The sequence below is a fragment of the Austrofundulus limnaeus genome, unplaced genomic scaffold (assembly GCF_001266775.1).
Source record: "Austrofundulus limnaeus strain Quisiro unplaced genomic scaffold, Austrofundulus_limnaeus-1.0 Scaffold43, whole genome shotgun sequence".
Classification (NCBI taxonomy): domain Eukaryota; kingdom Metazoa; phylum Chordata; class Actinopteri; order Cyprinodontiformes; family Rivulidae; genus Austrofundulus; species Austrofundulus limnaeus.
In genome coordinates, this window is record NW_013952445.1 from 2,113,581 (window position 1) to 2,124,567 (window position 10,987).

Consider the following 10,987-nt stretch of genomic DNA (forward strand, 5'->3'; position numbering starts at 1 on the left):
CCATATATATCATATAAAATAACGAGAAATTATATTTAACTTCAGTTGGACCATATTCACTCAAAATCAAATGAAAAAAAAAAACTTTCAACACACTTTACAACCTATTTTGGTATCTGCTTTGGCTTACTTTAAAAACAAATGTCTATTTTTTTCCCCCTTTACAGATTTGTTGTAAATATATTAACAGATTTACGACAATTCCATTTTGGACAGTATGTTTACTTTCTGATTCAACTTCCTGTCGTTTGAACTGTGTTTGGTGGGTGTAAACATAGTGTCCACAAGCTTTTAGCCAAGATTCTTAGCTTTCTATTGATACCAAACATGTCAAGGTTCAACTTACAGATTTTAAGTTGACACAAGCAAAATATATAGAAAACGGGAAATGCTGGCATCGGGCTCAAGAGGTTAATCGATTCTCCTGTTTGATTAGATTTATTTATTTTTTCTCCCAGCATGCCTAGGATACCGTGGGCCTTTGCCATGGCTGAGGCGTGTGGAGTGATTCTCTGTAACATCTGGCTTCTGGTTTTGCTGCTACATAAACACAGGTAAAGTTCAGTTTTTTATTGTTGGATAGGGTTGGGCAAAATCCTATAATTAAATGTCAGAAAAGCTGCCAACAATTAATATTTGCCACTTGGCAATTACTGCAATTAGTGCCACGTGATATATTTTTTGTTTGTGCGCGTGTGAGCCAGTGGCATATTGCATTACTAACAGTATGCGACCACTTCACATTGTGGAAAAGGTGGGTTTCGGTTCGCAGCTTTCTGATTGAACCTGTTAAAAGGGAGTTAGTTTGGTGATTCGTAAGTTTCATTTTAGAACACGGGGTAACTGATTTAYAGTCAAAAACATGCAAGCGCAAATGTCTGTTAATTGTCACATTAATCACTATAGACAAAATGCCACAGTTAATCGAGATTAATTTTTGCTGATATTGCCCAACCCTATTATAACTGCTAACAGTGTGTTTCTGAAATCCGTGCTCGATCCGACTTACTGGTTCTTCCGACATGCAGGTCCATTCTTTTGCGGCGCATGTGCAGCCTGATGGGGACGGTTTTCATGCTTCGCTGCATCACCATGTTTGTCACCTCCCTGTCGGTGCCGGGACAACATCTGCAGTGCTCAGGGAAGGTAATCAGACCCTTTAAAAATATATAAAATAAAACAAATAACCCTTGTTTGAAGTTGACGTTGTTCAACAGGTTCTACTTTTCTGTTCATGTAGATGTATGGTGACATGTGGGCCAAGCTGCAGCGGGCCGTGGCCATCTGGAGTGGTTTTGGAATGACCCTGACAGGAGTTCATACGTGTGGCGACTACATGTTCAGCGGCCACACTGTTGTCCTGACCATGCTTAATTTCTTCGTCACAGAGTGTGAGTTATTTAGTTCAGTGTACAAAACTATTAGGTGAGAAACTAATTTACTAACAGACAGACATATTTACAACACACAGTGACCTGTTCTTGTAAGATTAGTCTTTTGTGTCAAATCAGTGATTGAAATGTTCTCTTTTACTTTAGCTTAAAGGGGCAATATCATGTATAATCAACTTTTTTGAGTTTTAAATCATTTTATAATGTTATCCTCTCATCAAAAACAAGCCCAGACTCTTGCTTTGACTCATTCATGCATGTTTGAGAAATCCTGTAGTGTCTTGAGGCAGCAGGCAGGGGAGCAAAAAGGACCGGATGGGACTAGAACCACCTTTTGGGATCAGCTCCTCCTCTGGGCTGTGTCTCCAACCTGAACTTCCTCATCACAGAGCACACACACACACACACACACACACACACACACCTGGCCCCGTGCTGAAATGGGCGGGACAGAAGTGGGAGGAGGTTCTTAAAGAAACAGAGGCCAATTTTAAGGCGTTTAGAAACAGAAATGATGAGAAGTCAAGTTTATTGTCTATTTAAACATATAAACAGCATTTTAAWAACAACTGAAAGTGACATAGATACTTTATTATGGTATAGAATTTAAATTTATGCCTGAGAAACACATAATATTGCCCCTTTAAGCAATCAGTAACGCAAATAGAAAAATATAAATATTTTAGTATAACCTGAAGGAGATTAATTGTAGCTTAATTCAAAACTGCTACCTATAGTTGTAAAATAGTCATTTTAGTTTGAACTTGACAGAGACGGAGTCTGACTCAGCCGCTTGCTGAATATATTCCATCATTTTTTTGTGTGTTTTGCTCGTCTTCCTCACAGACACTCCACGAAGCTGGAACTTCATCCACACCTTGTCTTGGGTCCTCAATCTGTTTGGAATCTTCTTCATCCTGGCTGCTCATGAACACTACTCCATCGACGTCTTCATAGCCTTCTACATCACTACCAGACTCTTCCTGTACTACCACACTCTAGCCAACACTCGCGCGTACCAGCAGAGCCGGCGAGCCCGCATCTGGTTCCCCATGTTCTCTTTCTTCGAGTGCAACGTCAACGGGCCCGTCCCCAACGAGTACCGCTGGCCCTTCTCTAGACCTGCTGTGATAAAAAGGCTCATTGGATAAYTAATAGCTGCWTTTTTTTTTCAAAGTTTGCTTTGTCAAGTTGCCAATTGAAGAGGTRTGTGACATCCTGAACCACAGACACCTGATAGGATAGACAGAGCCATACTGTTGGTCTTTTCTCTAACACGCCTCTTCTCTCATCGTTTTTTAGGCCAATTCGTCAAAACCTACAAGKTTCTATAAATGCCCCTTTTATCTTATTTTGGTAAATTAAACCCAAAAGAGTTGGTAGAAGTAAACTAGCTAATATGTTGGTTTAATTTAAGTTCATGTAAAGTTTGGTTGTACCTCCAAGGTTATTTAATATCAAACCATAACTGTGGCTCTTTGTTAAACAGTAAGGATGGATTTACATTACTCTGATCTGTAAATCATAGTTTTTGTGATWTTTATAAGTCATGTTATTACTGCCTTTTGCACTCCTTGAGGTCATGTTTGCGTTGTGATGTTACAAAATCTGATAAGAAATGTTTTTGCTCATTTAAAGCTTATTGTTGTAGATTAATAATGGCAACATTTCTTGATTTCTGGTTTTATGTTTTCTAAAAAAAAAAGAAAAAAAAAAGCCATTATCAGCCAAATATTTGAAATTACTTTTTTCTGTATGTCTTAATGCCAATTACCTTCAGTATTTCAGCGATRAGATTCAGCTTTGTAGAAATGTTTTACTTTTTTCATGTTTTCAGTTGAATATATGTATGATTTCAGCTGAAAGAGAACAATGCACTGGAACCTAGTGGGCTCTAAGACCAAGACCTTTTCCCCATCACGAATCCTTTGAATTTAGTCTGTACTAAACAGATCCTTAACAAAAGTGTTTGTATTTATTTTATAAAYGTCAATAGATATTTTTATATTCCCCTATACAGAGTTAGAGCAACATGCACACAGCAAGTTATGTTTACAGTTGCTTTATACTGTGTATTGACTGACAATGTGCTATTTAAATGTAATATTGATTTCAAAGAAGGCTATATTTCATTGAATGAAAGTTGCCACTTTAAAAAGTGATCATAGTTTGATCGTTGCAATGTGTTAGAAGAGTTTTTTTTAATGGATTTAACACTYCAATAAGGCCTTTGAAAAAGGGTAATGTTTGATGCCACGTTTCTTGTTTCTGTTCTGGCATTTCTATCATTAAAGAGCTGAAAATCAAGTTTTGTTACATTTGCATATAAAAACTACTAGTAATTACTTGAATGTAAAGGTTWTTGTTGGAAGAAGTAGAAATATTACAGTATGTGGAAGTAAATGTTCATGTTTTAAATAGTACATCTTTGTACTATATATTAAAATATGGTAAAAATTTACAATTATTTATTTATATATTTTTATTATTTTTCTTGAAGCGAAATCTTGGAAATTTTACATCAGCACGTGTTTTACGTCATTTGCCCATTGATTGCCAGGGTGATTTAGAGGTCTTTTATGCCGGTATACAGGACGTGCAATAATGTTATAATTGTTCTCATTTATGAATTAGAAAAAGGTACATCACATAACGGGATATCATATAATTATGGCTTTAATCAGTCAGTGGAGATTTAAGTTCTTTACTTCTAGTTTAATTTTCAGTCAGGCACCAAATGAAACACCTATTTCTCAGGGTCCTGCGGCGTCGAGGTCAGAAGTGGGGTTTATTGCGTGTCTCCTTCATATTGTCCTACGCCGGTTTTCCTGAAAGGTTCAGACCTACTTTTAATCCACCGAGGTTCAATAAATTGAACGATTACAGTTTTTGGTAAGTATTCCGATACTTTGTTCGTGAAGTGCTTCTTTTTTAGTTTTGTGGTAAGCTGACATCTTATTTGGCTGGTGGAAAACGCGCCCTATCACCACATCTTCTGAGTTTAAACTYGTTAGCATAGAGGCTAATGTTCGCTTGTTTTACGTGAGAAATTGATGCAAATGTACAAATTAAAATAATATGTAAATTTTGTCTAAACGTGTCATCCTGGATGTATTAAGTCAATAAGCTGCCGTTTACCTTGAAATCGCCTCGCCACTTGTAAAAATGGAGCCGTCGCACACTGAATTTAAAGCCTGARTGTTCCTGAAAGCAGTTTGTAAAGTGCTGCAGTCTATTTAACCATGACAGTCTTTAGGTGTCACGTCATTGACCGCATTAAGGCCCAAGCAAAAAAAGCACACAGAGCAATAGTTCAATAGTTGGTCTCATCTAACACTGGACTGCAATTTTTGTAACGTGTTATCTCCATAAAATACAAATAAAAAATAAACTCAATCAAAATCAATCCATAGTTTTGATATTTAATCACTCACCCAAATGCAAACATATTCTAACCCTAACTTTCTACAAAATGGTAAATTGTTTCTTTGTAATATTATGTTTTTTGTAGTTGGAGTCTAGGGAAAAATGTTTTGCTCTTGTTAAACCAGTTTACATTGTAAATAAAGAATAAAAGTATAGTTTTGTCTTCATCTCGAAAAGCTGGAAAATGTTTAACGACTTTACCAAAATGACACACCAAAAGAGATAAACCCACTTTAAATCTTCAAGTTAGTTGGTTTTAAGGTTTTATAAAACCTACAAATTCTCTTTATCTTTCAGATAAAATGGCAGTTCCTCCAGCATATGCAGATCTGGGAAAATCTGCGAAGGACATCTTCAATAAAGGATATGGTAAATGGAAGCGAGACAATTAGCTTTTTTGAATTAGTGTCCRTTTTCTGATCTGTAATGGACATTTCTGCTTGTTGAAATAGATTCCTCAGAATAGAAAGTGTTGCTTACTGTTGTTGTCCTTGCAGGGTTTGGGATGATAAAGCTTGATGTTAAGACCAAGTCTTCAACTGGAGTGGTGAGATAAATACGTGTCTGTTRTTCAGCTGTAGTGTCATTCTTTAATAACTCGGCAAAGGCAGTCCTTATCAGCACTGCKAGCTCATGATACGCCTGTGGATATGTCAACATTATTTTCTGAAATATTATCAGTATTTGCCTCAGATCTTTGTTTCACCCAGTTTTTATTGCATCTTTCAAAGATAATGACAKTTTTTCATGCTGTATTTTCTCCAGGTAGGATTAATATCTTCTTATGTTCCCTTTAGGAATTTAAAACATCTGGCTCATCAAATGTAGACACCAGCAAGGTCGTTGGTACCCTGGAAACCAAGTACAAATGGGCTGAATATGGGCTGACATTCACAGAGAAGTGGACCACAGAAAACACCCTCGGGACTGAAGTTTGTGTTGAGGATAAGGTAAGTTAAAACTTTTTCATCTACACTCACCGGCCACTTTATTAGGTACACCTGTCCAACTGCTCATTAATGCAGATGTTGAATAAACCAATCACAAAGCAGCAACTCAATGCATKTARACATGTAGACATGACCAAGATAATCTGCTGCAGTTCAAACTGAGCATCAGAATGATGAAGAAAAGTGATTTWAGTGACTTTGAATGTGGMATGGTTKTTGGTGTYAGACAGGTTGGTCTGAGTGTTTCACAAACTGCTGATCTACTGGGATTTTCACCCACAACCATCTCTAGGGTTTACAGAGAATGGTCCGAAAAARAGAAAATATCCAGTGAGYGGCAGTTCTGTGTGAGCAAATGCYGTRTTGATGTCAGAGRACAATAGCCAGACTGGTTGGAGCCGAAAGAAGGGCAACRGTWACTCAAGTAACCACTTGTTACAACYGAGGTTTCCAGAAGAGCATCTCTGAACTCACAACACATCAAACCTTGAGGCAGATGGGCTACAGCAGCAGAAGTTCACACCAGGTGCCACTCCTGTCAGCTAGGAACAGGAAACTGAGGCTACAGTTCACACAGACTCACCTACATTGGACAATAGAAGATTGAAAAAACGTTGCCTGGTCTGATGAGTCTCAATTTCTGCTGCAACATTCTGTTAGGGTCAGAATTTGGCATCAACAACCTGAAAGCCTGGATCCATCCTGCCTTGTATCAATGGTTCAGGCTGGTGGTGGTGGTGCAATGGTGTGGGGGATATTTTCCTGACACACTTTGGGCCCATTAGTACCAACTGAGCATGGTGTCAACGCCACAGCCTACCTGAGTATTGTTGCTGACCATGTCCATCCCTTTATGACCACAATGTACCCAACATCTGATGGCTACTTTCAGCAGGATAATGCGCCATGTCATAAAGCTGGAATCATCTCAGACTGGTTTCTTGAACATGACAATGAGTTCACTGTACTCAAATGGCCTCCACAGTCACCAGATCTCAATCCAATAGAGCAYCTTTGGGATGTGGTGGAACRGGAGAKTCRCATCATGGATGTGCAGCCGACAAATCTGCAGAACTGTGTGATGCCATCATGTCAACATGGACCAGACTCTCTGAGGAATGTTTCCAGTACCTTATTGAATCTATACCACGAAGGATTCAGGTAGTTCTGAAGGCAAAAGGGGGTCCAGCCCAGTACTGGCATGGTGTATCTAATAAAGTGGCCGGTCAGTGTATAGTTGCTCATTTTACTAAGCTACCTGATCTAAACTTTGATTTTCTTCTTCTAGATYACCAAAGGACTGAAACTTAATTTTGAGACGACATTTTCACCCAACACTGGGTAYGCTGGGTTTTAAGGCCATCTAAGGTATAATCTGGTTTGCATTCCTAATTAGTCGTTTCTCTTTAATTTCACAGCAAGAAGAGTGGCAAAGTCAAGACTTCGTATAAGAGGGAGCACCTGAACGTGGGTCTTGACGTAGATTTAGATTTTGCAGGTCCAACAATCCACGGAGCAGGGGTGGCTGGATATGAGGGGTGGCTGGCAGGCTACCAGATGACCATCGACTCGGCCAAATCCAGGATGACCCATAGCAACTTCGCTGTTGGTTACCAGACTGGAGACTTCCAGCTCCATACCAACGTGTATGTCTTAAAATGAGCAAGAATACAAAATTAACCAGGTTAAGAATACAGAAACCACTTCTGAAAATGATTGTTTTTTTTTGTCCCACATAGAAATGATGGTTCAGAGTTTGGTGGATCCATTTATCAGAAGGTAAATGATAATCTGGAGACTGCTGTGAATGTCGCCTGGACCGCAGGCAGCAACGGCACTCGCTTTGGAATCGCTGCTAAATACCTGTTAGACCCCAATGCCTCCATATCTGTGAGTAATTACATGGTYGTTTAGTAGAAAATGTTTAGCTTTTTTCTTCCTTTTGAACAATATGGACATTTTAATTTTTTTTTCCCAGATGAAGGTAAATAATTCCAGCTTGGTAGGAATCGGATACACCCAGACTCTGCGGCCTGGTAAGGACAGTTTTCCAAAAAATGACAAAACATTTATAAACACCTTTTTTTTAGAAGAATCACAACTTGTTCAAATGAAAACTTTGCAGGTATGAAACTCAGCCTGTCAGCTTTAGTAGATGGGAAGAATATCAACGCTGGTGGTCACAAGCTCGGTCTAGGCCTGGAGTTGGAGGCGTGAGAGTCACCTACACTTCTTTTTTTAATAGAATATCAGCAGGACCTGGGCCTGTATTTATCAWACTTCTTAGAATTTCTCTTAAGAATGCTGTTAAGAATGGACTTAAGTGTAAAAAAATTCTTAGCTAAATAAAAGCTGAGACTAAAAGTCAGTTATCAAGCATCTCAGTCTCAATTTAAGTGGTGTAAAAGTAAATCAGAAGTGTCAGTCTTAGAGCTGATTTACAACACTTTGCTGTTCTGCAAAGCTGATCCTGGATGATGTTAAAAAAACCCTGCATGAACCAATCACTGCATCGGATTTTATGTTCAAGGATATTCAGAGAAGCAAAGATAAAACTGAAAATCCTAAGATAAGTTCACTTTCGACACAATAGTTGTGCCATAGTTCATACAGATCATGTAGGTTACTGATTGTCATACATAAAATTTCCTCATTTATATCATGAATAGATAAAATCTTGCAGATTATTTAACAAAACTGCAGCTTAATGATTTTTTTTACGTCTCATAGCCTGAGGTAATGTTGAGTTTACACCTTCATCCTCCTGCTCTCCCTCTTCCCTAAACTACCTGCAGACAACACCCACTTTACACACACATATCCTTGTATTTGCATCAAACTGAGGACATTGTATTGACCTTCATTCATTTTTCTAATTGTATTCATGCCTAATCCAGACATTTTCCYTAAAACTAACCATTACTGGTCTGAAGCTAACTCTAAACTGAACCAAAACTTAATTCACACCATACCTCTAAATGTAACTAGTAAAGAACAGCAGAGCTGCAAACAAAGTGAGGACATTGAAGAGGTCCTCACTTTACATCAAAGACCTCACTTTGATAGTAACTATGGTGCAAATGGTCCTCACTCTGTAGTAGAAACAAGTACACACACACACCTCTCCGTCAATATCTACTTGATCCGAGACCCCACGCACACGTTACAGATTTAAAAAATCTTCTTTTATGAAATTAGYAGATTTCGTGAAGTTTGAGTTAAAGAAAGAAAACATAAGTTCAATCTCACCTTCACCAGTGGKGTAAAAGAAAATACTTTTGACTGCATATTCTCTCCAAAAGCCGCACAGAAATATCCACACTTTATTCCAACATTATGTCATTGGTAATGTTTTTTTTCTCTCCTCCTTTCTTTTGCAATAATGACTAAACCCGTTTTCCACCTCTAAACTGTAGTTCCTCTGTACTGTAACTGAAAATCACACTCAGGTGGAAGACCCCTGGACCACTTAGTGCAGTTTCTGTCTTCTCAGTCCGTCTCAGACCTCTAGTTGCAGCTCTTAACCACTCATGAGTCCTCTGGAGCAGTGTTTCCCAACCCTKGTCCTCAAGGCACACCGCCCTGCATGTTTTAGATGTTTCCCTGCTTCAACACAGCTGATTTCAATTGATAACCAACAGGTTTTTGTTGAACTGCAGTCATCTGAATCRGKTGTGTCAAAGCAGGGAAACTTCTCAAACATGCAGGGCAGTGTGCCTTGAGGACCAAGGTTAGGAAACACCGCTCTGGAGCAGTCGTAACTTTTCAGGGGAATAAGAGTGATTCTTCGACTTAAGAATTTTGATAACTTGCTTTTACACTTAAGACTGAGTGGGAGGAAATCCAAGAAATGTACAGCATTTAAGTCTAAAATTCCACTCTAAGGAGTTTGATAAATACGGGCCCTGGTCTGCAGCATTCTCAAATGTTAGAAAGAGATTTTAAAGACGAGGCCAAAACTAAGTAGAATCCCAGTTCGTAGACACTGAGAAACATTTTCACCAAACTCCTGTTCATGTGGTTATATTTCATGTTTCGGTCATTTTTTTCCTCTTTAAGTTATCCTTTACAGTGAAACATCCTTCATGTTGAAAGTCCAGCTTGTTTTAGTTCAAGAATCCACAATTATTATTATTATTTTTTTTGAGAAACTTATTTTGCTCAAGTGTAATGTAGAATGTAAGCCTGGGCTTTTATCTTTGCACAGTTAGAATATACCTTTAAGAGCTTAATTACTTATATTTTATTAAAACTGAAGTTTGTCTTTGCTGCTCCACACATTTCCTAGACACTTTATTGTGCTGTATGAGTTGTAACGCCTTTTAGCAACAGGGTGAAGCTAAAGGCATTTTCTTCCCCTCATTCCACCTCGTTTGAGGTTTGCAAAACTAGATGAGGAGTGTGTGTTACCAATTACAATAAAGTCCTGAAATCCACCTTTATTATCTCATGTCGTTTTTAATCCAGTACATATCAGGCAACATGGAATGTTCAGATATACAGGCCAACTAAAGTAGATTCACGCAAAATTAGTATTTTAGTGATACAATTGCATGTGGTGTATGTCTACTGACAAGCATCAAATATCTGCAAACATACTGAACTTCTAGTGTTGTCCTTTTTAACGTATAATGAATTGCACTTTCAAGTTTAAATTTTAATTGCCAGTGTGAGCCCATCGCCCACAGTTAGCATGCTCAAAGTGATTCGAACGTCTCTGTGCAGCTTCTTGTTCAGCTTGTCAATGGCCACAGTGCTAGCGTCATTAGGAGACGGGTTCAGCACGCTCCCACCCCACAGCACCTGCAGCGAYCAGAAGTTCACAAATTCAGTCTGCCACTGAAAAGGAAAAAAAAAMCCTACAATGTTGGTGTCAGTTTGACGCTCTTACGTTGTCGATCGCAATGATGCCGCCTTTTCTCAGCAACTGCAGAGACTTCTCGTAATACATGTCGTAGTTGACTTTGTCTGCATCTATGAAGGCGAAGTCGAACGTTTCAGCCTGGCCAGAAGACAGGAGATCATCTGGAGGAAAAAAAAGAAAAAAATGAGACCCAACAAATTAATGCAATACTTTAGTAGTTGCCATGCAAGATCTATTTGAATGAATGAAACTATTGATCCCAGAGGGAAATTAAATGCCCCTTTTCCACTAGTGCCACTTAGTGTAGTGTCGGAACGGTCGGTGTAGGTACGGGTCGGACCGGTTGGTTTTCCACT

General features: G+C 38.7%; 3 protein-coding genes across 3 annotated transcripts in view; 2 read left to right on the plus strand and 1 right to left on the minus strand.

Moving 5' to 3' along the window:
• Nucleotides 1–3,698, plus strand: part of samd8 (sterile alpha motif domain containing 8) — a 7,114-nt gene extending 3,416 nt beyond the window's left edge. The window contains exons 3-6 of the mRNA XM_014007671.1: nucleotides 459–554; nucleotides 1,029–1,146; nucleotides 1,241–1,391; nucleotides 2,238–3,698. Of these exons, the coding sequence (XP_013863125.1) occupies nucleotides 459–554; nucleotides 1,029–1,146; nucleotides 1,241–1,391; nucleotides 2,238–2,542 (670 nt within the window). The 3' untranslated portion in view covers nucleotides 2,543–3,698. The remainder of the gene's footprint in view (nucleotides 1–458; nucleotides 555–1,028; nucleotides 1,147–1,240; nucleotides 1,392–2,237) is intronic.
• Nucleotides 3,699–4,161: 463 nt separating this feature from the next.
• On the plus strand, nucleotides 4,162–8,244 carry LOC106517011 (voltage-dependent anion-selective channel protein 2). The gene is made up of 9 exons (XM_014007673.1): nucleotides 4,162–4,283; nucleotides 5,115–5,186; nucleotides 5,315–5,364; nucleotides 5,615–5,767; nucleotides 7,056–7,108; nucleotides 7,186–7,413; nucleotides 7,507–7,657; nucleotides 7,746–7,803; nucleotides 7,893–8,244. Exons 2-9 carry the CDS (start codon nucleotides 5,120–5,122, stop codon nucleotides 7,982–7,984), a joined length of 852 nt encoding a protein of 283 aa, XP_013863127.1. The 5' UTR covers nucleotides 4,162–4,283; nucleotides 5,115–5,119; the 3' UTR covers nucleotides 7,985–8,244.
• Nucleotides 8,245–9,912: 1,668 nt separating this feature from the next.
• LOC106517012 (catechol O-methyltransferase domain-containing protein 1) overlaps nucleotides 9,913–10,987 on the minus strand; it is a gene marked incomplete at its 5' end in the record, with an annotated part of 8,084 nt that continues 7,009 nt past the window's right edge. The window contains 2 exon segments of the mRNA XM_014007674.1: nucleotides 9,913–10,570; nucleotides 10,659–10,792. Coding sequence (XP_013863128.1) covers nucleotides 10,418–10,570; nucleotides 10,659–10,792 — 287 coding nt within the window.